At 47.3% G+C, this 27,634-nt stretch overlaps 1 protein-coding gene across 26 annotated transcripts in view; it reads left to right on the plus strand.

The window, feature by feature from the left end:
* Positions 1–27,634, plus strand: part of ARAP1 (ArfGAP with RhoGAP domain, ankyrin repeat and PH domain 1) — a 145,014-nt gene that overhangs the window by 73,822 nt on the left and 43,558 nt on the right. For 8 of the 26 annotated variants that reach the window (XR_014525156.1, XM_083499197.1, XM_083499204.1 and 5 more), the window contains 9 exons: positions 4,594–4,706; positions 7,438–7,599; positions 9,831–9,954; positions 10,940–11,060; positions 11,841–12,046; positions 12,962–13,068; positions 15,164–15,363; positions 16,300–16,385; positions 25,947–26,129. Coding sequence is in view for 22 of the 26 variants with exons in the window: in XM_083499197.1 (XP_083355323.1) it covers positions 4,594–4,706; positions 7,438–7,599; positions 9,831–9,954; positions 10,940–11,060; positions 11,841–12,046; positions 12,962–13,068; positions 15,164–15,363; positions 16,300–16,385; positions 25,947–26,129 (1,302 nt within the window). In the remaining 4 variants the exon portion in view is untranslated. The remainder of the gene's footprint in view (positions 1–4,593; positions 4,707–7,437; positions 7,600–9,830; positions 9,955–10,939; positions 11,061–11,840; positions 12,047–12,961; positions 13,069–15,163; positions 15,364–16,299; positions 16,386–25,946; positions 26,130–27,634) is intronic. The other 18 variants (XR_014525154.1, XR_014525155.1, XM_083499193.1 and 15 more) reach the window with 3 other exon arrangements.

Consider the following 27,634-nt stretch of genomic DNA (forward strand, 5'->3'; position numbering starts at 1 on the left):
GCATTTTAAATAAAAGGACACAGCATTCTATTGCAAGAGCACCAGGCAGGCCCCACAAGTAACCCAGAGATGCATTTTAAACAAAAGGACACATTCTACCCAGGTAAACCATCTCCCATGACTCTCCCCTCCTTTCTCCACAGCCCAGGACGAGCCCTAGTAGCTTCTTACCTGTGTCTTGCAAGCGGCAGGGGCTGGCAGCAACGGGACGTGAGAGGGCTCCGGAGAGGGGCTGGCAGCAGCAAAGCCCGAATTGAGCCTGCTTACAATGGCGACTGCTCAAGCACTAACGCCGTTGCTGGCACCAACAAAACCCTGCCCATTGTGCTGGGCCTGGGGGTAAAGCTGAGCAACGCGGATCAGGTCCAGCCCCGACTCCAAGGGTTCCGCAAGAAGTCAGTCTGACAGGGCCAAGGCAGGAAACCAGGCAAGGTCAGGCACAGGGTAACAGGCAGGTGCAAGCAAACAGCAATGTTGCTCCCACAACCTGGGACGGGGTCCGGCAGCCTTTTATCTCTGTCGTGGTAACGGCAGATCCCCCTGCGACTCACCTCCCTGTCTCGCCTGAAGGCAAGCACTCCTCCTGCAAATACTCAGGTCTCTCCTTCTCTCAGACCTCAGTCTCTGCAGCTCAGGAGACGTCAGTGGGTTACTAGACCCAGAGGCCGCCTCAGCCTCCCCTGACCCAACTGGTAGTGGAGCAGCTGTAAGTGATGGCCCAGCTGGAGTCAACGAGGTCATCCTGGCCCCTGACTCGGCCCAGCTGGTGCTTGTTGCAGGGTAACCTGTGCAGACTGGGACTCTTCAGGATCAGACCCCAGACTTGGTTCAGGTGATGCCTGAGGCAGAGGATCTGGTGCGGACTGAGACTCCTCTGGTTCCGAGTCCAAGCCCAAATCCCAGGCCATCACACCCCCTTCCTCTCGGCTCTAGGCAGGGTGGGGAGAAGCCAGGAGGATGTGCAAGCTGGTGCAGCGCAAACAATCAAATCCACGCGGCGATTCCTGGACCATCTGCAGGCCAGATCCAGAAGGCAACTGGACTGGATCTGGCCCCCGGGCCTTAGCTTGCCTATCCATGTGCTGATGGGTTGTCCCAGCCGCTCTGGTTTGTTCAAAGGCTTGGGACTTGTGTTCAGAGTAGGTGTGCCTGTTGGATGTGCAGCAGCGGAGATCATTCCGTTTACTTTAAGGGTTAATTCTGTTATTGGTGTGTCGGCTGTTGCTTAGCAGCCAGGCGGAAGGGCGTGAGTCTCGCTGAGCTAGCACATGCTCTGATTGGCTGTGTAGCCTAGAGGAAGTTTTCCTCTGTGTGCTTGGTTGAAAGCCTTGGTGTTTAGCACAAGGCCTGATCGTAAGAAAAGCGAAAGCTCGCTTTCTCCTCAAGTGGCACACTGGTTTTGTTCATTTTGCTCAGTTAAAAGATAAGGATATCTTTGGTCTCAGGATTCAGTTTGTATGTTGTATTGGGGGGTGGTCTTGGGCTACGGGGTGGGCAATTTCAAAAGTCTATATAGAATCATAGAATCATAGAGTTGGAAGAGACCACAAGGGCCATGGAGTCCAACCCCCTGCCAAGCAGGAAACACCATCAGAGCACTCCTGACATATGGTTGTCAAGCCTCTGCTTAAAGACCTCCAAAGAAGGAGACTCCACCACACTCCTTGGCAGCAAATTCCACTGTCGAACAGCTCTTACTGTCAGGAAGTTCTTCCGAATGTTTAGGTGGAATCTTCTTTCTTGTAGTTTGAAAGCTTGCATACCAATGTTCTGGGTTCATGCTCCCTCCTGTGTTTGTGTGTGGGGGGTGAGCACCCTGTTGCAACAGTTTAATAAAATCAGGCTTACTAGCTGCTTTGCTTCTCAATATTCTCTGGTTGGGCTCTGGTATTTTCTCCTACCAACAGGGAACCCACTTAAGGACTCTGTACGGGATCTTTGGTACCCCATAAGGGGAAAAGAGCAGAATTTTGTTTTCTTCAGTCACTGAGGAAGTAGCTGTGGAGACGGAGAAGCTGAAATCCCTGATTCTCTTTGCTCTGCTGTGGCCCAGGGGGGAAATTGCTGGTGTGCTTCTCAGCACAAAGCTCCCGGACGGTGGTTCTTTCAGCTATAAATAGAGGGCTTCTGTGCAACATCCGGTTGCATCATGCAGCAGAAGCAAGGAGGCCGTGAAGGAGCTGTCCCAAGAAGGAGGACAGCTTTGACCTTCCAAGCACCGCTCTGCACCCCAACCAATTTTTCATTTGTGGTGCATGAGAATAATTCTCAGGCAGGGCTGGTGCCAGACCCAGGGAGCTGGGTGGGACATTTTGCAGCCACTTCCTGGTTCCTTGCATTGTTTAAGAGCTGTGCGTTAAACCACAGAGCCTAGGGCTTGCCGATCAGAAGGTCGGCGGTTCGAATCTCCGCAACGGGGTGAGCTCCCGTTGCTCGGTCCCAGCTCCTGCCCACCTAGCAGCTCGAAATCACGTCAAGTGCAAGTAGATAAATAGGTACCACTCCGGCGGGAAGGTAAACGGTGTTTCCGTGCGCTGCTCTGGTTTGCCAGAAGCGGCTTAGTCATGCTGGCCACATGACCCGGAAGCTGTACGCCGGCTCCCTCGGCCAGTAAAGCAAGATGAGCGCCGCAACCCCAGAGTCGGCCACGACTGGACCTAATGGTCAGGGGTCCCTTTACCTTTACCTTTTGTAGAGCTGCAATATGGAGCCATTTCACCGATCAGGTCAAAACTCTCTGAATTGTTTTTAAAGCTGCCATCTATTTGATTTTTTTAAAAAAACGTGAAATCACCCCCCCCATTCTTTTATTTTATTTTATTGAGTTTAGAGAGCCTAGCAATACACGCTACCTTTGGCAAGAGCTGGCCAAATCAAGTTTTAATTTAACGCATCCCCATCTGTGTGGGGCCACTGCAGAAAAGGCTTGTTTGCACAGCATTGGAATTGTGAAGTTGGAAGGGACACCCGAGGGTCATCTAGTCCAACCCCCTGCAAAAGCAGGAATCTCAGCTAAATATTCCAGGACAGATGGCTGTCCAAACTCTGCTTAAAAACCTCCAGGGAAGGTTTTTAAGTATTGGGTGTCAAAAAAAGGTTATTTATGTCTGCCACTACAGTGGCCCGTGTTTCATTAGCCCAAAAATGGAAATGGAGCGAGGTCGCAGCTAAAGAAGAACGGCAACTTAAACTGATGGGATATGCACAACTTGCAGACGTAACATATAGAATAAGAGAACAAGAAGAACATAAGTTTAGAGAAGATTGGGAAATATATGGGAAATAACTGTGTGCAGCTGAAAACTCTGGCAGCAATAAGATAAATTCAATGGTGCAAATATGTTGTGATGGCATACGGACTGGTTTAGTTTATATAAAATATTCAGGGATTTATGCTATGCAAAATGAACCATGGAAGGAGAAGAAGGGAAGTGATAGATATTTTAAGGTTGTATAAATGAATATTCTAAATTGTAAAACAGGAAATTTAATAAAAATTACCGTATTTTTTGCTCTATAAGACTCATCTTTCCCCTCCTAAAAAGTAAGGGGAAATGTGTGTGCGTCTTATGGGGCGAATTCAGGCTGCGCAGCTATCACAGAAGCCAGAACAGCAAGAGGGATTGCTGCTTTCACTGCACAATGATCCCTCTTGCTGTTCTGGCTTCTGAGATTCAGAATATTTCTTTTCTTGTTTTCCTTCTCCAAAAACTAGGTGCGTCTTGTGGTCTGGTGCGTCTTATAGAGCGAAAAATACTCTATATATACAGTGGTACCTTGGGTTAAGTACTTAATTTGTTCCGGAGGTCTGTTCTTAACCTGAAACTGTTCTTAACCTGAAGCACCACTTTAGCTAATGGGGCCTCTTGAAGGAGATGGGGCCTCTGAAGGAGCGTCTCCACCCCCATCATTCAGCCCAGACACTGAGGTCCAGCTCCGAGGGTCTTCCGGTGGTTCCCTTCCTGCAAGAAGTGAGGTTACAGGGAACCAGGCAGAGGGCCTTCTCGGTGGTGGCGCCCGCCCTGTTGAACGTCCTCCCATCAGATGTCAAGGAAATAAACAACTATCTGACTTTTAGAAGACATCTGAAGGCAGCCCTGTTTAGGGAAGTTTTTAATGTTTAATGCTGTATTGTGTTTTTAATATTCAGTTGGGAGCCACCCAGAGTGGCTGGGGAAACCCAGCCAGATGGGTGGGATTGTTGTTTAGTCGTTTAATCGTGTCCAACTCTTCGTGACCCCATGGACCAGAGCATGCCAGGCACTCCTGTCTTTCCTGTGGGGCATTAATAATAATAATACAGTGGTACCTCGGGTTGCATACGCTTCAGGTTACAGACTCCGTTAACCCAGAAATAGTGCTTCAGGTTAAGAACTTTGCTTCAGGATGAGAACAGAAATCGTGCGCTGGCGGTGCAGCGGCAGCAGGAGGCCCCATTAGCTAAAGTGGTGCTTCAGGTTAAGAACAGTTTCAGGTTAAGAACGGACCTCCAGAACGAATTAAGTACTTAACCTGAGCTACCACTGTAGTAATAATTCTGAGGCCTGGGAGCTTTTCAAAGTGCAACTCCTTTTTGTCTTCTTCCCTCTGCAGGAGGACATGGTGGTGGAGTCGACATCCCAGAAACGTCGCTCTGCCCGGTTCAGCAGCCTGATGAGCGAAGACGAGCTGATTGAGGATTATTTCAAGGAGGAATCCCCCACCAAGTGAGGGCTGCATTGGTTTGCGTTCGTGCGTGCGTGTGTGCGAGTGTGCATGCACTGAATATTTGGGGTGTCCTGGAATATCTGGCCTCACCCTCTTGTTTCCAGGGATGCCTTCGAAAGCTAGGAAGGATCTTCCGCTTGAGAGACAAGCTCTGCAAGGTCCAGAAAAAGAGCAACCGAAATGATCGAGGGGATCGTAGTGTTGGAAGGGACCTTCAGGGGTCATCTAGTCCAACCCCCTGCAATGCAGCGGGCATAGAGCAACCTGCCCTCTCAGGTTGCAGAATTTGGGGCTCTTTCGTTTAGAGAAAATGCCAACGAGAGGCAACATGTTAGGTTCCTGGCATGGAGAAAGCAGAGAGAGAAGAGCTCCCCGCTCCTTTATCATAACAGTAGAAGTCTGGACATCTCGCGAATTTGAAGGCTGGGAGATTCAAGACAGGCAGCGGGAAGCACTTCCCACGCAACGCATAGTTAACCCGGAAGGGTGTTGTCAAGTCAACCGGCCTCAACCAGACGTTGAGCGTTTAGCATCCCTGGTCCCACGGGATGCTCTTCCAGCAGAGATGCAACAGGCTTTCTTGCTTTCGACTTCCAGGCAGCCCTGGAAGATTTGTGCAGGCCTACGCAGTTGTTCAAAAACGTCCTGGAATAGCCATTCGTTCAAATCATTCAACTGGCAATGCCTATCAACTTTTTTGGGGGGCCCCACTCCCCTCAAATATTTTATTGGGGGGCGAAGGGGCCTCAGCCCCTAGGAGTTGGTTCCCATGCTCCCAGCCCTGGAGATGCTCTTCAGTTTCCCAGGAGGTTTGTGGGTGTTAAAAGATAAAGGTACCCCTGACCATTAGGTCCAGTCGTGGCCGACTCTGGGGTTGCGGCGCTCATCTTGCTTTATTGGCCGAGGGAGCCGGCGTACAGCTTCCGGGTAATGTGGCCAGCAAGACTAAGCCGCTTCTGGCGAACCAGAGCAGTGCACAGAAACGCCGTTTACCTTCCCGCCGGAGCGGTACCTATTTATCTATTTGCACTTTGATGGGCTTTCGAACTGCTAGATTGGCAGGAGCTGGGATTCGAACTGCCAACCTTCTGATTGGCAAGCCCTAGGCTCTGTGGTTTAGACCACAGTGCCACCCGCGTCCCTGGGTGTTACTTGCAGCCAACTCTCTGCCAGGGGTCCTCTGTGGATTTTGCTGATGACTCATCTCAGGCCTTCCTTGTAGTTAGTGGCCCCGTTTTCCCGGAAGAGGGTGCTCAGCAGGGCTTGCAGGAAGGGTGACAGACTATTTCTGACCCCGGGGGAATCTAAGGGGGGGGGGAGGAAGAGGCTGCTATTTCCCAAACATGGTTTTGCAATGCAAATGGGGAGGAAGCAGAGTGTATTTCAAAGTGTGTGTCTGTGGGGGGGGCTTTGCTCTCTTGCATCACCACGCTGGGATGAGAGCAGAAAGCAATTCGGGACTTGGAAAATGGGGTTTTATTTTAGCAATCTAATTGCATTGGCAGGCGCATAGTGAATGGGCATCCAAAAGCAAAGTTCCATCTATTTATCGTGGTTCTTTCCTGTTTATCCTCTTAAGGATGCGTCGGATATTCAGGTTCCAAATACAGTGGTGCCTCGCAAGACGAAAAGAATCCGTTCTGTGATTCTCTTCGTCTAGCGGTTTTTTCGTCTTGCGAAGCAAGCCCATTAACGGATTAGCGGATTAGCGCTATTAGCGGCTTTTAGCGGCTTATCTGCTGATCAGATCAGCTGATAAGCGGCTTAGCGCTATTAGCGGCTTTTAGCTGCTTTTAGCGGCTTATCTGCTGATCGGATGAGCTGATAAGCGGCTTAGCGGCTTAGAAAAAGGGGGAGGGGGAAGGAAAAAAAACCCAGCAGGAACTCGCAAGACATTGTCATCTTGTGAAGCAAGCCCATAGGAGATTCATTTTGCGAAGCACCTCCAAAACGGAAAACTCTTTCGTCTAGCGAGTTTTCCGTCTTGCGAGGCATTCATCTTGCGGGGCACCACTGTAACATCTGCAACCCGGAACACTCACTTCCTGGTTTGCTGTGTTCGGGAGCCAAAACGTTTGAGTTGCAATGTGTTTGGGAGTTGTGATAAGAACGTAAATATATAAATCGCATGTCTGAAAACCCCACAGAAAAAAAAAATTCCTGAACAAATTGACCTCAATTATTTCTCTGCAAGGTCAAAATGGGAAACCTCTCCATTCTCTTTTTCCTTCACAAATCCTGTCTTAAGGGCACATTTAAGATATGAATAGGGTGTGAGCCTGTGACCTCAGGAACCAAGTATTTGTCATTACAAAAGACTGGCCAGGCTCCCCAGGCAATCCAATCAAGTGACCATTAAACAGGTAACCTGCCAGACGAGATAAACAAGTCACTCAGATTTCTGCTGTAGACCACCTTTTCTGTGATGTAGGTATGATGTATCTGGCCCAATTGCCTTCTAAATCTGGTCCGCAGACGGTCCGGGAATCAGCATGTTTTTACACGAGTAAAATGTGTCCTTTTATTTAAAATGCATCTCTAGGTTATTTGTGGGGCATAGGAATTCGTTTATCCCCCCCCCCATATAGTCTTGCCCCCCGATGTTCTGAGGGACGGTGGACTGGCTCACGGCTGAAAAAGGTTGCTGACCCCTGGACTAGAACCTAGGAGGCCTGGGTTCGAATCCCCCCATGCAAGGCCTGATGTGTCGCCCCTCTTTTGTCTCCACAGCAGCAACCACTGGAATGACTGCGAGCTGAATTCGTACTCTGGCAGAGCTCTGTCCTTGGGCGCCTTGAGCCTCCACGGCGACGGGATGAACAGGACGGACTCGTCCTCTCAGCTCTCGCCTGTCATCAAGGCCGGCTGGCTGGATAAGAACCCGCCTCAGGGGTGAGAAAAGCAAAATTGTGCCTGCCCTGCAAAAGCCGATGGGAGTTGTAGTGCCAAAACACCCGGCAGTTTGGCAGTGGCTGCCCTTGTGATAACGTGCGCCTGGTTTGATTAAGACCCTGATCTGCTTCAAGCCCCTGTGCTTGTTTGCAGTGGAAAAAAGTCACGGAACCAAGAAATTACACAAAACAAAAGAATTGCCGTGAAAATCCCTGAAACAAGAAGTAATCGACTATAGAATTGGATTAAATAACAAAAATTAAAAAAAATTAAGGAAAAGTTAACGTAGAATTCAACAAAGACTTAACGAGATGCCAGCTACAAAACTCGTTTCACTGAACTAATCAGTTTCCTTAGAAGGAAATAAAGAAATTATAAACCTTAAATGATTTTTAAGTGCCCAGAGTGGCTGGGGAAACTCAGCCAGATGGGCGGGGTATAAATAAATAAATTATTATTATTATTATTATTATTATTATTATTATTATTAGAGCAGGGCTGAAACGCTTCCTTGAGTTTACAAAAAAGGTATGAAAACCTCAATGACAAGTTTTAAACATAGCCCTATTTAAGTAATAAGAAATTGAGATTTTAAGTTTCAGACAAACTCGAAAACAGGGCAGAAACTCAAAAGCAGGGCTGAATCGCTCCTGACTGCTGATGTTAAAGACTCCAGGCACGGGTTCAAGAGATTTTTCTTTTGCCCCGCTGTTCCCCGCCTTCCCGGGGGGAAAACGCTGTTTACCGCTGAATCAGAACCAACAACCATCTTCGGAAAAACCCCCAATGGACGTTTGCTCCTTTTCGGCAGGAAAGCGGCTGGGCAAAATAAAAACCGATCGGATCCGCTTGAGGGCAAATCTGCTTATTCCGTTAATTTGACAGGCAGCATTGTGGCTTGGCACGCCACCCCCCCCAAGCGCGATCCCTATGATCTTCAGAGGAAGGGCGGTATATAAATTTAATAATAATTATTAATAATAATGGTCGCCCTTTCCGGTGCACTGGGTATACCAGACCGTTTTCAAAACCGCTTTTGTGTTTCTGAGCGCTCTAAGATGCTTTCTTAAGTTTCTCAATGGGGGCTGTAGTTCCATAGTCTATCCGCCCCCCCCCCCTGGCTCTAGAATTGAGTCGGCAGCTCTTTCCCCAATATTGTGCTGCTGTTTTTTCAGCTGCAGACACGAAAAAGATTAGAGGGCCCTAAAATGCATATGGCCATCTACAAACAGATTTAAGAATAAATAAAAAAATTCCTTCCAGTAGCACCTTAAAGACCAACTAAGTTAGTTCTTGGTATGAGCTTTCGTGTGCATGCACACTTCTTCAGATACATGTATCTGAAGAAGTGTGCATGCACACGAAAGCTCATACCAAGAACTAACTTAGTTGGTCTTTAAGGTGCTACTGGAAGGAACTTTTTTATTTTGACTATGGCAGACCAACACGGCTACCTACCTGTAACTGGAACTATGGAAGGCAGCACATTGAGCCGCATGAAATGGAAGTCCGAGTGTATCTGAAGAAGTGTGCATGCACACGAAAGCTCATACCAAGAACTAACTTAGTTGGTCTTTAAGGTGCTACTGGAAGGAATTTTTTTATTTTGACTATGGCAGACCAACACGGCTACCTACCTGTAACTAGATTTAAGAATGCCAGCCTTTAACCCTGGAGGGGGAAAGTATAAAGATAGAGGTAACCTACATTAGACACAACAACTTCGAAAGAGTAAAAATTTCAAGGTCTTAGAACAAAGGAAGGAAGTCAATACGTGATTTTGTATGTAATGATTAGATTAGAAGGATGATATGGTTTTATTTGTAGATGTGTGTTTTTGTTTTTTGTGTTCTTTTTTCTCTTGTGTTTTTCTTTTCCTGTTTATTTTGGATTCAATGTTGGTAATTTTTGTTGTAATTTTGCAATGAACAAAAAAATAAAAATGAAAGAACGCCAGCCTTGGATCAGGTTCCATCGCCTGTCCCGTGATAGAAGAAACTTCTTTCAAGACAATTTTATTTTATTTCGTAAAAATTATATATGCCGCTTGACTGCAAATAACCACAAAGCGGTTTACGAAAAGAGATTCTCCTGCGAAATGATCCCGCGGTTTCCATGCGGTTATAAGATGCTTTGGTTTGTCGTGGGCAGGATATTTAATAAATGATAATAAAATAATGCTGGGGTGGGAATCCTGCCAGTCATTGACCGCCTGATTTTACCTCCTTAAGGACCACCCTGCTGACCCACAGAGCACCCCAGCTAACAGTCTTTTCCGGCTCCAGGTCCTATATCTACCAGAAGCGATGGGTGAAATTGGACAGCGACAACCTCCGCTACTTTGACAATGAGAAGGTGAGCGGGGGAAAGATAGGTCCAGGCAGAGTGCAGTTAGACTGTGGAACTCCCTGCCACAGGAGACGGGGATGGCCGCCCACTTTGAAAGAGGGTTGGACAAATTCATGGAGGAGGGGGAAACAATACAAATAACCCCTTTGACCCCCCCTTTTGTGGATCCTTAGGTTACAATTCCCCCCCACCGCATCTCCTTTATAATTCCAATTTTTAATAAATCCTTAAGTATCCCTTAGTTTAAAAATTCAACTGCAAGTTTTAAATCAATGCTGCTAATGAATAATTAGTTTCCAATAATTTTTGCAATAAATTATAGACTTGCCCCATTCTTTATTAAAAAATGGATTATTCCTGGTTTCTAATTCTTTCCATTTCTACTTAGTCCATTAATTTCATCTGCCGTTCTTCCTTGGTCGGTATTCCTGCTTTCCATAAGGCTTTCCTTATGGAAGGCAATGGGGCTGGATGAGTGCGGGGGAATATCCTTTCCCTTTCCACATTCTGCACCAATTTTAGTGCCCTAACTCAGCCCCCTGCAGGATATGTTTAAATCAGTACCAACCATCGCCTCCCCCAAAGAGTGCTGGGAAGTGTAGTTCATTACAGGGGCTTAGAGTCGCTAAGGGAGGGTTGCCATATTCCAAAAAGTGAAAATCCGGACAGAACAGAAAATAATTGTTTTGAGCTATTTTTAAGGCTTCCCCCCCCAAAAATACTAAGAATTAAATATGGAGTGCCTCGCTGGGTCCCCATATTTCCGATTGTGCCAGTCTCCTGCCCCTGAAGAACTGCTGAGAAACTGGTGGCTGGGTTTTGCTTTTTCCTCTGCCCTCCTCATCCCTCTTTCCTTGCATGTGTGTGTGTGTGTGTGTGTGTGTCTGTTGCATTTGTATCGATTGCGAGCCTGCAGGTAGTGTACAAAAGCCACGCTCCGAATGAATCATCACGATAATACGTTCTGTTGACTCTCTTTCCAATGTTGCAGGATGTTTACTCCAAACGCCTCATCCCCATCTGCTCTATTACCCGTGTGGCCAGTATCGGGGACCAGAAATTTGAGGTGATCACCAACAACCGGACCTTTGCTTTCCGGGCTGAGAGTGACGGTAGGTGAAATTCCTCTCCCTCCCTCCCTCTCTCTCTCACAATGCTATTAAATTTCCTGTTTTACAATTTAAAATGCTCATTTAAATACCCTCAAAATATCAACGACTCCCCTTCTTCTCTTTCCATGGTTCATTTTACATATCATAAATCCCTGCATATTTTACAAAAAGCTATACCATTCACTATTCTATTATTGCATGCATCCAAACTTATCTGCGCTGTTGAATTCATCTTAATACTGGCAACGTTTTCAGCTGTACACAGTTATTTCCCATATATTCAATAAACGCTTTCCAATCTCCCTTAAACTTACGTTCTTCTTGTTCTCTTATTCTAATGTTAAGTCTGCAAGCTGTGCATATTCCGTCAGCTTAAGTTGCCGTTCTTCTTTGGTTGGGACCTCGCTCGTTTTCCATTTTTGGGCTAACGAAACATGGGCCGCCTTAGTGGAATACATAAATAACTTGGGAATTTCAGTCTGAATTATTCCCAGCAAAAAGGACTCTGGTTTTTTTCTTTTTTTGAAAAGTACATTTAAACATTTTTTTCCAATTCATTATGGATTATTTCCATAATCCAAAAGAGAGAATTTCTTCATATAGTTAAACTGTGGAACTCCTTGCCACAGGAGCCAGTGATGGCCACCTAGATTCTTTGATTTCTCCTCCCTTGCTGGGAGAACGTTATACACGGGACACCCCCAGAACGAAGTAGCTCCATCCGAGAACGGTTCTGTTTCGTTTCCCTAAATACCAACGCTGTCTCCTCCTGCGCTGCAGCGGATCGCAATGAGTGGATCAGAGCCCTTCAGAAAGTAGTGGACGAGAAGAAGTCGAGGTGTCTGGACAGAGCGTCCGCCTTCCAGGTGCCCGGCGGCAGTTTCGACTCGGTGGACAAAAGCGGTCTCTTGGAACTGCGAGGATTTAAAAACAAGCTGTACGTTGTGGTGGCCGGGGAGAAAGTTTTCCTCTACAAGAACGCAGAGGTGAGTATGCGCCGCAAGTGTGCTGCTCATAGCCGCCTGGGTGAACTGCGGAACTCCCTGCCACAGGAGGCCGCCAGTTTGGATGGCATCGAAAGAGGATTGGACAAATTCATGGAAGAGGAGAGGGCTATCGAGGGCTCCTAGCTAGGATTAAAAACGTCCCTAAACAGGGTTGCCTTCAGATGTCTTCTGAAAGTCAGATAGTTGGATGAGATAAGTTATTACGGTCAAAGACCAGCTCGCATAACACAATAAAAACAGCGATCATAAAGATAAAGTATACAGCCGGAGCTCATGAGTTAAAATTGAGATATATACATATACCCCTCCAACTTTTGGGCTGCCATAAAAATTGACCCTGAGGCTCCGCAAAGGGCGACTTCAGCATTTCCCTAGTAAGCTATTTTATTCTAGAGGATGACCTGTGCCTACAAATCTGGGCGCAGAATCTGGCTACCAGCCAGGTCCTCTTGTGATCTTTGCCTAAGAGGAGAGAATTCTGAAAGATCGGCGAGCCTCTTCAGCAAAGGGTCAATGGTGTCTCTACGAATCTCAACATAAAAAAGGCATCTTAAAAATATATGTTTGGGGCTTCCTATTTCCCCTAATGGGCAGGCGCAAAGTCTCTGTGCGTACAGGACTCTTCTATAGGAAGTCAGATAGTTGTTTATTCCTTTGACATCTGATGGGAGGGCATTCCACAGGGCGGGTGCCACCACTGAGAATGCCCTCTCCCTGGTTCCCTGTAGCTTCGCTTCTCGCAGGGAGGAAACTGCCCAAAGGCCTTCATAGCTGACCTTGGTGTCCGGGCTGGACGATGGAGGTGGAGATGCTCCTTCCATTGTGAAACCACTTTCCAATCCAGTACAGATTGCGATTGAAGCCTCACTTTCAATTCTTGTGCCCTCGACTTAGGAATTCCGCCTGGGCATTGGGATCACCTACATCGAAATGAATGTGGGCAACGTCAAGGATGTGGACAGGAGGGGCTTTGACTTGACGACACCCTACCGGATCTTCAGGTAATGATGGCTGCTAACGCAGAAAGGCCTCATCCTGCCCCTGTGTGTTTTGGGGAAGGGCTGAGCTCAACAGCAGCAGACTGCCTTGCTTTGCCACAGAAGAACCCTGGTTCCATCTCTGACATCTTGCAGTCGTTGAAATTTCTGGGTCCCAGTTACTGGAAATTGCAGGAAGGGAGAGGCCTCCGGGGCCCGGATCCGGCATTTCCCATTAAGGTTGCCCACAGTGAGAACAGGAATGCCAGACTAGCTGGGTAGGCTATTCTTGCATAGTTCTAGTTACAGGTAGGTAGCCGTGTTGGTCTGCCGTAGTCGAAACAAAATTAAAAAATTCCTTCCAGTAGCACCTTAGAAACTAACTAAGTTGGTTATTGGTATGAGCTTTCGTGTACATGCACACTTCTTCAGATACTAAAATATCCGCCCGATGAAGTTAAACAACAGATCAACAGAGCCAGACTGATGCCCAGAGAGAATTTCATAGAATCATAGAGTTGGAAGAGACCACAAGGGCCATCGAGTCCAACCCCCTGCCAAGCAGGAAACACCATCAGAGCACTCCTGACATATGGTTGTCAAGCCTCTGCTTAAAGACCTCCAAAGAAGGAGACTCCACCACACTCCTTGGCAGCAAATTCCACTGTCAAACAGCTCTTACTGTCAGGAAGTTCTTCCTAATGTTTAGGTGGAATCTTCTTTCTTTGCTGCAATATAGACCCAAAAAAGAAAATAACAGAACACCGCTACAGACCCAATCTTAAACAACTCCTCACCCACAATAATACAACAACCAGACTTAACATGGACACTGGTACCAGAGCCTGCAATAAACCCAGATGCCAACTTTGCTACTACATACACCCAGACAGGGACGCGGGTGGCGCTGTGGGCTAAATCACAGAGCCTAGGACTTGCCGATCAGAAGGTCGGCGGTTCGAATCCCCGCGACGGGGTGAGCTCCCGTTGCTCGGTCCCTGCTCCTGCCAACCTAGCAGTCCAAGTGCAAGTAGATAAATAGGTACCGCTCCGGCGGGAAAGTAAACGGCGTTTCCGTGCGCTGCTCTGGTTTGCCAGAAGCGGGTTAGTCATGCTGGCCACATGACCCGGAAGCTGTACGCCGGCTCCCTCAGCCAATAAAGCGAGATGAGCGCCACAACCCCAGAGTCAGCCACGACTGGACCTAATGGTCAAGGGTCCCTTTACCTTTACCTTTACACCCAGACAACACCGTTACTGGCCCCAACAACATCAAACATACCATCTCAGGACTATTTAATTGCTCATCTTCTAACATTCTATATGCCTTCAAATGCCAGCAGTGTCCTTCAGCTCTCTATATTGGACAAACAGGCCAAACCCTACGCCAAAGGGTAAATGGACATAAATCTGATATCAGGAATCACAAGACAGAGAAACCAGTAGGAGGACACTTTAATCTCCCAGGACATTCTATACAAGATCTCAAAGTAGCTGTCTTATTACAAAATAATTTCAGAAATAGACTGGAAAGAGAAGTTGCTGAATTGCAACTTATTACCAAACTTAAAACCATGGAGAGACCTGTTCTGAACAGAGACATTGGATTCTTATCTTATTATACATGATAAAGCTATTTTTAGCCATCTCACCCCTTGCTTTCTCCTGTAAGACCAACAGCAGTCGTTAACAGTCGTCAACAGGTTTACCACCCCTATCAGCCAATCACCCCTTCCCACCACCCATCTGAGAAAAACCCCTCTCCACCCTCTCACTATATATAAGGGTCTGGTGACTTCTGTTTAGTGTATTTGAAGAAGTGCGCATGCACACAAAAGCTCATACCAAGAACAAACTTAGTTGAGCTCTAAGGTGCTGCTGGAAGGAATTTTTTTATTTTATTCTTGCATAGTTACGTTTTGTCCTTGCAGAACTCCGCAGGAAGGGAGCATGAGACCCAAACCAGAATTTGCTGGCTCTGACCCACCTGCTGCCGGTTCTGGCCGCTGCTCCTGTTTAGCCTCCATCTGTTCCACTTCCAGATTCCTCCCCTCAGTCCTAGATATCGCACAGGATTAGTCCTCAGTCCCTAACCCGCTGCTCTTCTCGCCTTTCCCAGCTTCATTGCAGAATCCGACCAGGAGAAGGAGGAATGGGTGGAGGCCATGCAACAGTCCATCGCCGAAGCGCTTTCCAACTTTGAGGTGGCCGAGAGGATTTGGAAGGTGGAGGAAAACTGCTTCTGCGCTGACTGCGGCTCCCCAAAACCTGACTGGGGCTCCATCAACCTCTGTGTGGTCATCTGCAAGAGATGCGCAGGTAAGGAACAATTTGTTTCTCTCTCTCCCACCCCCAATCATTTTATTAATCTGGGTTTTCAAAGAGAACCATAAAACAAATAGAAGACAGACCAAGCAACTTTTTGCAAGATTCATTGGATGAAAATGAGCCCCGCAGTGCTTCTTCTTGATCTGGACAGACAAAAGAAAGCCTTTCTTCCTGGTTAAACTGTGGAACTCCCTGCCACATGAGGCAGTGGGGATCACCAACTAGGATGGCTTTAAAAGAGGATTAGGCAAATTCATGGAGGAGGGGGCTACCAGTGGCTGCTAGGCAGGATGGCTATTCTCCGCCCCCGCAGTTGGAGGCAGCAATCCTCCTGAATCCAAATAATTCCAGCAGTAGAAAGTATATTGAGTATGAAAAGGTAACATGAACAGAAGCAGATATGGACTGATGAAAATATGCAGCAGAGCAGGTTTTGATAAAGGACGTCATGGAAGGGGGAAGGGAAGCCAAGGTTTATATGCTGTCATTATGTGTTGTTGGAAAATTATAAATAAAATTATTTTTTAAAAAGCAATGCTTCTCAAATCCCAGTACCTGGAAGCCGTAGGAGGAGAGAGTTCCTTTTGGGCTCAGATCCTGTTTCCCCGTTTCCCGCAGGCATTGGGTAATCTAGACTTGAAAGTCCCGAATGCTGCAAGCTTTCCATATGGGGGTGTTGCTCAGCTTGCAAAAAGTATAATTATAGCCGAAGCTCTTTTTAAAGTGTATTTCTTCTGGCCTTTTGCAGCTTTTTTCCCTTAAGCGCCGTTGCTACTTGCAAGTGTACGGAGCGAGAAACTGAGGCGTGAAGCTGTTTTTGAGGTCAGCGAGTGGGGAAGACCTCCCCGCCTGTCTCGTCAGGCCTCTGCGCTGCGATTTTGGAACGCGGCACCTTTTCAAAAATTGTTTCTCTCCTTCCCGACACAGGAGAACACCGCGGGCTGGGACCCAACGTCACCAAAGTCCGGAGCCTCAAGATGGATAAGAAAGTCTGGACGGAGGAGCTGATCGAGGTGGGGAATTAAGGGGCTGGAAAGGAGCGAGGGAACTTGCGCCCACATGTCCCAGGGAAGCTCTAATATCATCTGTATTTATTTATGGCATTAGAGGTTATATTTTCTGAGAATCCTTTGGAAAAATAATCTCTCAAAGGACCTGTTGATGGCATTTTACCATTGTACTGCTGAGTGTATTAACTTATGGTCTGTGTGTGTGGTTTGGGAGCTGCACAGTCGGGGAAAACCATGCTGTCCAGGGTTGTAAAGACTTCAGAGAGAATAATTGGGTGCCCTCTTCCCACCTTAGATCAAATCTATGCTTCCAGGTGCCATAAGAAAGCGGCAGAGATAGCGCAGGATAGTGCGCACCCCGGAAATGATCTCTTTCAGCTTCTGCCTTCTGGAAGAAGGTATAGGGTTATAAAGACTAGGACTAGCCGCCTGAGAAACAGTTTCTATCCAAATTCAATACTGGTTTTAAACTCAGTGTAAGGTGGTCTCTATGGGAGTATATTGTATTTAATTATGGGAGTATAAGAGATTTTAGGGGGCTAACCAGGTTGGGATAGCAGTCTTGTTGGTTTCTGAATGTCTGATGCAGATTTTTTCAATTTTGTTGTTCTGTATGGGACAGTGGCAATAAAGATTATCGTATTGTACCACCTTTCCCCCCCCCCAAGAAGTTCCAGGTGGCATCTTCTCCTCCCAACAACCCTGCGAGGTTGGTTCAGCTGAGAGTGAGTGGGTGGCCCAAGGCCACCGCGTGAGCTTTCATGGCTGAGTGGGGATTCGAACCCCGGTCTCCCAGGTCCTAGTCTGATGCTCTAACTGTAATAATAATAATAATAATAATAATAATAATAATAATAATAATTTTTTTATTTATACCCCACCCTTCCCGGTTCAGAAAACAGGGCTCAGGGCGGCTAACAACAAATTTAAAACACATAATTGATGCAACAAAAAACAGCATAAAATGCAGTATAAAACATGAATAACAATAAATTCAGAATTCAAAAATCAGTTTAGTGGGGAAATCCAATGATCACCAGGGCTAGCTGGCTAAATTAGTCCCACTTGGGCCAGCGAGGAGACCAGGAAGAATTAGCTGTGGGATCCCAGAGCGGGGAATCTTCATAAAAAGGGGAGGGGGAGGGAAGGAAGGGGAATAAGAGATCAGGCTGAATTCAAATTAAAGGCCAGGCGGAATAGCTGTGTCTTACAGGCCCTGTGAAAAAAAGTTAAATCCTGCAGGGCCCTGGTCTCAGGGGACAGAGCCTCTCCTGGTCTGCCCCGCAGAGGATCTTAAGGTCCATGAATAATCATAGTTTAGAGATCCCGGGCCCTAAGGAAGTCAGATTATCCTCCACCAGGATAATCTGGTGTTATGTGATGCTAGCATTCTTCTGCATTGCCAAAAGGGTGATAATTTTGGGAGCAAGTTGCAGGAAAGTGAGAAGATGCCGTGGGCAGGAAGAGTCTTGAGGGTTGGACCTAGGGCAGAATGATCAGTCTTCCTCCATGAGGATTTCTACACTTCCTTCCTGACATGCGCCTCATCAGAAGCTGCATCTGAAAGGTGATGGTTGGGAGGCAGAGGCAAAGAGGGTTTTTTGGTTGGGTTCACTCCTGTTTGGAAGAAGAAAGCCAAACTCTTCTTCACTCTCTGCAGGCTCATTTGCTAGAAAAAGGGCCTAAAGGAGATCCCAGAGTACAGTGGTGCCCCGCAAGACGAATGCCTCGCAAGACGGAAAACTCGCTAGACGAAAGAGTTTTCCATTTTGGAGGTGCTTCGCAAAACGAATCTCCTATGGGCTTGCTTCGCAAGACGACAATGTCTTGCGAGTTCCTGCTGCTTTTTCTCCTCCCCCCCTTTTTCTAAGCCGCTAAGCCGCTTATCAGATGATCTGATCAGCAGATAAGCCGCTAAAAGGCGCTAAAAGCCGCTAATCCGCTAATCCTTCAATGGGCTTGCTTCGCAAGACGAAAAAACCGCTAGACAAAGAGAATCACAGAACAGATTCTTTTTGTCTTGCGAGGCACCACTGTATTGATGCAAGGAATTAATTGCTGGAGAGCAAAAAGCAAGGAATTCAGAAGGGGGTTGGATTGGATAGCCCTTGGGGTCCCTTCCAACTCCATTATCCTATGATTCTATGACTATTTTGTTGTGAAAAAGTGTCAGGATGGTGCAGTGTTTAGGGTGTCTGAGTAGGACCTGGGAGAACAGGGTTCAAATCCCTACGCAGCCATGAAGCTCCCGGGGTGATCTTGTTTTTTTTTTTTTATAAAATTTTTATTGGGTTTTCACATTTTAATAGACATACAAACATAAAAACACAACAAAACACGTATAATTTCATAAGCTTACTTTCATTCCCTTCTTGCCTTGACTTCCCCACACCCCCCTTTCCACCTTCCAATTTCCTTAATTGTCTCAGCAAATTATTTTCTCCCGTCTCATAAATATTATTCTTGTCTTTTCTTAAAGTTTATTACTTTTTCTTGGCCCAATTTTACTTATTTAACTTTAAACATTAAATACTTTCTCTAGAGTCGGCCTAAATTCTCTCCCATAAATTCCCTCCTTGAAATGTTAAGCCAAAAATCCTATATTTCCATTCTAAATCTCAGATTATCACTACTCTACTCTCCCCTCCCCCCTTCCCCGGTATCCGTCCCTTCCCAAACCGATGTCCTTAAAGAAAAAAAAACCATTTTAGCCCGGATTTCTCACATCCGAGGCCCTTAAGCCCCAGTTAGTCTCTCTCCACCAGTTTTGTTGGCAGTCCATTTTGTTGGCCTTCTCTTCTCGAGGGGGTTCTGCCATCCACCCCTCCCCTCTTTCCGAATCAACCAGGGGCAGTTTCTGGCCAGGATCAATCAGTCTCCCATACTCCAACTTGAAGAAGAAGTCCCAATCGTAAATGTCTGTTTTTTTATAATCCAAAATTCGAGTTATTCCAGGGGCTTCTTCCTTTATCTTTCTCTCCTTCTGCAGATTTGTAATCCACTGGTCATCTTCTTTATTTCCCTTGTTTCCAAAGGTTGCAGGCTCTTGGTTGGTTTTTTCCTCTTGCATTTCCTCTCCTCTCTCTTCTTCTTTTTCCCCCAGCTCCAAGATTATCTTTTCTTCTGCAGCTGCAGAGTTTTTTTCCATCCACTTTGTGTCGTCAACAGAGTTGTTTAATTCAAAATTGAAGGTCATCAATTGTTCACTCATGAGAGTACTGTGCTCTTGTAGGATTCCCACAAGACAAAACATTCTTTCTATCTCCGCCCATACTTTCCCTTCTGCAGCCATTGCAATGTCTTTAGTTCCCTCCAGGGGGGTTTCCATCAGTTCTTTTCCACCAATCCGTTACTTTGTTGTTCACAGTCACCTTGTTTCCAATCAGTTCACTTTTAATGTATCACTTTTAATCCAAAAAGATATTATTAACACAGTTCCAATCTTTAGTCTCCCGTTTGACAGCTCTTTTGACAGCTGTCAAACTCCTTGTTCTTTTTCCCGGGCTCACACACAGGGCACTTCCCGGGTCTAGGGGGGGGGGGTCAACCAAAAAAACAGACCTCTGAAATTCCTCTCTCTTCCTCTCCAGCGCAAATACTTCTTAATCCAATTTATGAAAGTTATCTATTTGAACACCAGCGTCTTTTCCGACCTAGTGGTCTCTCTTTGCTTTGAGTCTTTTAGTGGGGGGGGGGGGTGTGGACTTCCTTTTTAACACGTCCCCCCGATCGTACTTAAATTCAAAGATAAAATCTTTTAGTGCCGAAATTTCCTTCTACTCACGGGTTACATTTCCAGTCCAATTTCAGGAAGAAAGATAGCGCTCTTCGGTCCTGGCTCGCGGCTTCGCTCCGCCGAGGTAGCGATGGACTCTCAGCACCACGCCACTTCCCAGTCCACTCCGCAGCCTTTAAAAAGGCTCTTCGCGGGTCGGGGAGGGCGCTTAAGGTGCCCACCGAGTCACCAAGTCCTCAGGCATCCGCGCCTGAGGTTTTAAGGGTCCCCGTGTCGCCGGCACGGCAAGACCCGTCCTCAACGGAGCCGACTCCCTCCAGAGCTCGGAGGGAGTCCGCCATTACCCGTTCGCGCTATCCCGGAAGTCCTCGAAGCTCCCGGGGTGATCTTGAGAGACAAGGTCCTGCCTCTCAGCCCAACCTACTTTGCAGGGTTCTCTTGAGGGTTAACTGAAGAGGAGGAGAACTCTGGACATCGCCTTAGAGTTCCTTGGAGAACAAAGTCGGATATAAAGACAAGTAGTGATGATGACAAAGGTCCGTATAGTATAGTCCGTCTAGTTAAAGCTCTGGTTTTCCCAGTAGTGATGTATGGAAGTGAGAGCCGGACCATAAAGAAGGGTGATCGCCGAAGAATGGATGCTTTTGAATTCTGGTGCTGGAGGAGACTCTTGAGAGTCCCGTGGACTGCAAGAAGATCAAACCGATCCATTCTGAAGGAAAGCAGCCCTGAGTGCTCACTGGAGGGACAGATCCTGAAGCTGAGGCTCCAAGACTTTGGCCACCTCATGAGAAGAGAAGACTCCCTGGAAAAGACCCTGATGTTGGGAAAGATGGAGGGCACAAGGAGGACGACGGAGGACGAGATGGTTGGACAGTGTTCTTGAAGCTACCAGCATGAGTTTGACCAAACTGGGGGAGGCAGTGGAAGACAGGAGTGCCTGGTGTGCTCTGGTCCAGGGGGTCACGAAGAGTCGGACACGACTAAACGACTGAACAACAGCAACAACGATGATGATGATGATTTGAACCATGGAGCTTTTCCTCTTCCTGAAACGCCACTTTAAAGCCCTTTGACTTTGGGCCTTGGCCTGGGATGAGCCAATTGCCTTTGTACGTTCTGCCTTCATTTCTCAAAAACCAAGGTTGCTTTAAATCTCAGAGATGCACCAATGCTTCCACATGAGGGCAGAGTTTTCATAAGATAGCACCTCTGCGCAGAGTGTCTTTGGGAAATCTTGGAGAGAGCCACTCTCCTTTTCTGGAGCCAGTTTGCAAGCTCCTTTTCCTGCAGCCTGGGCCCGCGAAGAGAGAGCCAGCCTTTTAATCCACCCCATCTGGCAAATTCAGAAAAGGCTTCTCTTGTTCAGGGTTCTAAAGGTCGGAACCAGCCCTTTGAATTGTGCTCAGAAACGTCCCGGGAGCCAGTGAAGATCTTTGAGGACCGGTGTTGTATGGTTCTGTTGGCCGTTCCCAATCACCAGTCCGGCAGCCGCCTTCTGGATTAGCTGTAGTTTCCGAGTCACCTTCAAAGGGAGCCCCATGGAGAGCGCATTGCAGTAGTCCAAGCGGGAGATAACCAGTAACAGCAACAACGCCCTCAACGAAACCCCAGCCCAAGATAAGATCTGTTTTAAAAAGCCAGTCCCTGCCTGCTGTCTCATGTTTGGAAAGACATGGCACAAAAGGAAAAAAGGGATGAGGAGGGTAGAGGAAAACAAGCTGGGTTTAGATCACTTTCTTGACTGTGCTTGGGCACATCTAGTCTCAGTCCCTTGATGAGATGGCAGCTCCTGAATTTCCCCATAGTTTAACCCAGCCGTGTCCAACCTGGTACCCTCCGGATATTTTGGACTGCCGTGCGAGACAATTGGGATGCGGTGGGATAATGATTTTGATGCGTTTTCCGGCCACCACTGGCTTATTTATCTGAAATTCTCATCCTTGCTTAAACTTCCAGCTGGGGCTGATGGGAGTTGTAGGCAGTACTGTCTAGTGGTTAGAGTGTTGGATTCGAACCTGGTAGAGACCAGGGTTCAAAGCCCCACTTGGCCACAAAGCTCACCGGGTGTGACATTGGGGGCCAGCTCTGCCTCTCCACCTAACCTACCTTGCAGGGTTGTTATCTTGGAGAAAGAGGCAGGATAAATGCAGTAAATAAATAATAGTCCGAAACGGCTGGAGGTTGGCAAAGACTGGTACGGGGGTAGGAAAACAAGGAAGCCGTTCCTTTAAGGTTCGGTTTTAGGTCCACTTTAAAACTTAACCAAGTCCTGTTTTTTTCGGTACGTAGTTAAACTATGGAACTCACTGTTGCAGGAAGCAGTGATGGTCACCAACTTGGACAAATTTAAAAGAGATTTAGACCAATTTGTGGAAGAGGAGGAGACTAACAATGACTACTAATCCTCCCTGGTTTGTACATTCCACCTCCACAATCAGAGCTAATATCCTTTATCGTTCATTATTATTATTTGTTGCATTTATATAGCACTGTTTCCCTGCAAGGAGCTCACGCTGGGGCACATGACTCCTCCCCTCCCCGTTTTATCCTCCCAACAACCCTGTGAGGTGGGCAAGGCTGAGAGACAGTGACTGGCCCCCAAGGTCACACTCGGTGAACTCACAACTGAGGGGGAGGATTCAAACTCTGTTCTGCCAGGTCCTAATCCTAACCATTGCTCCACACTGTCTATACCAGGAATGCTTCTGAATGCCAGTTGCTTGGAAATAGCAGGAGGGGAGAGGGCTGCTCTTGGGAATGGGATGCTGGGTTGAACGGGGGGGGGGGGGGCCCTTCGGCCTGATCCAGCAGCCAAGCTCCCCTAATGTTCCTCTGCCCCTCCTGTTATCAATTATGTCACATATAACCCCTGCAGCAAATATTAACAACTTCGGATATGCAGATGACACAACTTTGATGGCAGAAAGTGAGGAGGAATTAAAGAACCTTTTATTGAGGGTGAAAGAGGAGAGCGCAAAATATGGTCTGAAGCTCAACATCAAAAAAACGAAGATCATGGCCACTGGGCCCATCACCTCCTGGCAAATAGAAGGGGAAGAAATGGAGGCAGTGAGAGATTTTACTTTCTTGGGCTCCATGATCACTGCAGATGGTGACCTCAGTCACAAAATTAAAAGACGCCTGCTTCTTGGGAGAAAAGCAATGACAAACCTAGACAGCATCTTAAAAAGCAGAGACATCACCTTGCCAAGAAAGGTCCATCTAGTTAAAGCTCTGGTTTTCCCAGTAGTGATGTATGGAAGTGAGAGCTGGACCATAAAGAAGGCTGATCGCCGAAGAAATTATGCTTTTGAATTCTGGTGCTGGAGGAGACTCTTGAGAGTCCCATGGACTGCAAGAAGATCAAACCTCTCCATTCTGAAGGAAATCAGCCCTGAGTGCTCACTGGAAGGACAGATCGTGAAGCTGAGGCTCCAAGACTTTGGCCACCTCGTGAGAAGAGAAGACTCCCTGGAAAAGACCCTGATGCTGGGAAAGATGGAGGGCACAAGGAGAAGGGGACGACAGAGGACGAGATGGTGGGACAGTGTTCTCGAAGCTACCAGCATGAGTTTGACCAAACTGCGGGAGACAGTGGAGGACAGGAGTGCCTGGCGTGCTCTGGTCCAGGGGGTCACGAAGAGGCGGACACAACTAAATGACTAAACAACCCCTCCATTTAGCTACACTATTATTTATTTGCTAATGAATTGTGCAAAGAAAGGGCGCACTAAATCACAGTGATTTCGTTTTACTGCTTCTAATTGTTCTCTTATATGCTCTAATCTGCTGTCATTCCTTCCGATGAGGATCAGGCAACATAGTAAATCCTGGATGTTCTGAGGTCTTGGCAATGCGTCCCAACACATCCCAATGCTGCTGGGTGTGTCTGGCTGATCTCATCCCTCGGAAATGCCTGCCTGGCTTTTAATGTTAGTGCAGCTCCCAAGCGCTGTGAGGTGCCCTGAGTTGAAATCATTTGTCTGTTTTGCTGTGCGCTTTTGACTAGACACGGAGCAATGGATCCAAACTACAAGAAAGAAGATTCCACCTAAACCTTAGGAAGAACTTCCTGACAGTAAGAGCTGTTTGACAGTGGAATTTGCTGCCAAGGAGTGTGGTGGAGTCTCCTATTTTGGAGGTCTTTAAGCAGAGGCTTGACAACCATATGTCAGGAGTGCTCTGATGGTGTTTCTTGCTTGGCAGGGGGTTGGACTCGATGGCCCTTGTGGTCTCTTCCAACTCTATGATTCCATGATTCTATGACTGCATAGAGTCGAATCCCAGAAGTGTAAGTTGAGACCTTGAGGGTCTTCCAGCCCAACCCCCTGCAGGACTCTATTGCCCAGTGTGGAATTTGAACCCAGGACCCTGAGATTAAGACTCTACCGACTGAGCCAGGAATGAAACATATTTGTGATCATTCCTCCCAATGCATTAAGGCTTAGGGCAGAGACGGAGGAAGCGGTCCATTTCCACGCACTTCAGTCTCACAGAAGTTCATTCATTAAACTCTGTTGTCTACCATTTTTCACTACGTACTGGGAAAAAACCAATTTGGACAGCAATGGAGATTTCACATTCATCACAGTGCCCGCATTTCTAGGCCTCTTTTACACATTTTCAATGATAAATGGCAGGGGGGTTGCAGTAGGTGTTCCCCAGGCTCCGTTCCAACTCTACATTTCTACGATTCTGTGATTTTTTTGGGGTACATTATTTGAGCTATTATTTGTGGGTGCTCGGCCCCTTTGTGGAGAATTTTGTGGGTGCTCAGGCACCTAGGGCCCCAGGGAGTTGAACCTCAGGCCCCCGAGCCAGCGATGGAAGAGAAGTTTGTTTGGTCCATATTGTGACCCAATTCACCCCTCCCAGAATGGAACAGGATCACCCTTCAGAATTCACCCTTCTCCAAATTTTGCAAGACAGATCTCAGCTCAATTTACTATCATCAGCAACATTAGCAATATTTGTTGCCTGACCTAAAAGCTCCCAGCATCCTTAACAAACTACACTTCCCAGAATTCTTTGCAGGGGGGGCATGGCTGTATTCCCACCATATGATACCACTTTAAATGGTATCTTGATAGTGGCGCCCGCCCTGTGGAACGCCCTCCCATCAGATGTCAAGGAAATAAGCAGCTTGTTTTGTTGTTGTTTAGTCGTTTAGTCGTGTCCGACTCTTTGTGACCCCTGGACCAGAGCACGCCAGGCACCCCTGTCTTCCACAGCCCTGTTTAGGGAAGTTCTTAATATTTAATGCCGTATTGTTTTTAGCACTCGATTGGGAGCCGCCCAGAGTGGCTGGGGAAACTCAGCCAGATGGGCGGGGTATAAATAAAAAAAATATTATATTATTATAAATAGTCAAGAATTTTGGGAGATGCAGTTTGTTAAGGGCACTGAGAGGTTGTTGGGTTTTTTTTTTTGGGGGGGGGAACCCTGTATTCTCCCTCCCAGAGCTACAATTCCCAGAATTCCCAGGGAAGAGGGGCTGGTTGTTAAACCACTGTGGGAACTGGGAGGGGAATGGTGTGTGTGTGTGTGTGTGTGTGTGTGTGTGTCTCCAAACAACTCTCAGACCCTAAGCCAGGCTTCCTCAACCTCAGCTCTCCAGATGTTTTGAGACTACAATTCCCAGCATCCCTGACCACTGGTCCTGCTAGCTAGGGGTCATGGGAGTTGCAGGCCAAAAACATCTGGAGGGCAGAGGTCAAGGAAGATGACTCCATGAGGGCCAGAGCGGCAGTGGATCAGGCAGTGCAGTTGCGTAGCCTATCCCTACATGGCCAGCCTTCACCTCCCTGCCCCTTTTGCCTCCTCAGCTCTTCCAGCAGATCGGCAACGCAGTGGCCAACCAGTTCTGGGCGGCCAACGTCCCCCCCAGCGAGGCAGTCCACCCCAGGAGCGACAGCCAGGAAAGGCGCCGCTTCCTCGTGGCGAAGTACAGGGAAGGAAAATACCGGCGCTACCACCCGCTCTTTGGCAACCAGGAGGAGCTCAACAAGGTGGATATTCCGATTATTATTATTATTATTATTATTATTATTATTATTACTACTACTACTACTACAATGGTACCTCGGGTTACATATGCTTCAGGTTACATACGCTTCAGGTTACAGACTCCGCTAACCCAGAAATAGTGCTTCAGGTTAAGGACTTTGCTTCAGGATGAGAACAGAAATCGTGCTCTGGCGGTGCAGCAGCAGCAGCAGGAGGCCCCATTAGCTAAAGTGGTGCTTCAGGTTAAGAACAGTTTCAGGTTAAGAACAGACCTCCGGAACGAATTAAGTACTTAACCCGAGGTACCACTGTACTTTACTGAATTTGTATATTTCACAGAAGAATACAGAAGGATAACACACAATACATAATAACAAACAAAAGCAAAAGCAAAAATCCCCACCTCCCACAACACAGTTTAAAGGGCACCAGATGTCAATCCGCCAAATAATAATAATAATATTTTTAAATATTTGCACTCTGCCCGACTGGGTTGCCCCAACCACTCTGGGTGGCTTCCAGAACATAAAAAAAATAGTCATACCTTGGGTTACAGACGCTTCAGGTTGCGTTTTTTTGGGTTACGGACCCGCCGAAACCCGGAACTACCAGAACGGTTACTTCTGGGTTTTGGGAGTTGCACATGCGCAGAAGTGTTGAATTGCAACCCGCGCGTGCGCAGATGCGCTGCTGCGGTTTGCAAACATTGCGTGTGGGAACGTGCATCCTGCACGGATCATGTCTGCAACTCGTGTCCACTGTAGTACAGTCATACCTGTTACGGAAAAGGAGCAATGCGGCAGCGAGCTGGCTGGAAAGCAAAACAGGATGTGAATGTTGGGACTGTACCGTGGGAACAAAGGGACAGTCTATTCACAGTGCTGAGCACCGGATTTAGCTCAGAGTGTAATATGAGCTGTACAGGAAGTACAGGAGGCGGAGTTTGTCTCTCTGCTGATGGAGTTTGAAGAGAGCAGACGCGTTTCTCTGTAATGCTGCAAAGACAGAAATAAAGGCATGTAAATACATTTCTGTCTCTCTCTTTCCCCTCCCTGGGGGGAGCAGGGAGGGGGGAAGAGTAGTGTGTTCTTCTCACGTTTGAGGAGGATCACCGATCGTGACCTAGCCTGAATCCTGCTCAGGAATGCAGACAGGGAGGTCAACCGGGATTCAAGCCGGGTGCCTGGAGAGTGGCCAGTTTCTCCTGATAAGGCTTGAATTCCCAACAATACCTTGGTTCTCAAACGCCTTGTGACTCAGAACATTTTGACTCCCGAACACCACATACCCGGAAGCGAGTGTTCCGGTTTGTGAACAATTTTTGGAACCCGAACCTTCGACGGGGCTTCCGGTTGGCTGCAGACGCTTCCTGCAGCCAATCGGAAGCCGCGCTTTGCTTTCCGGACGTTTTGGAAGTTGAGCGGACTTCTGGAACAGATTCTGTTGGACTTCCAAGGTACGGCTGTATGTATGGCCTGGTTAAAAAGGAACGTTTTTGCCTGGTGCC

The sequence above is a fragment of the Podarcis liolepis genome (genome assembly GCF_965112155.1).
Source record: "Podarcis liolepis genome assembly, chromosome: 4".
Lineage (NCBI taxonomy): Eukaryota > Metazoa > Chordata > Lepidosauria > Squamata > Lacertidae > Podarcis > Podarcis liolepis.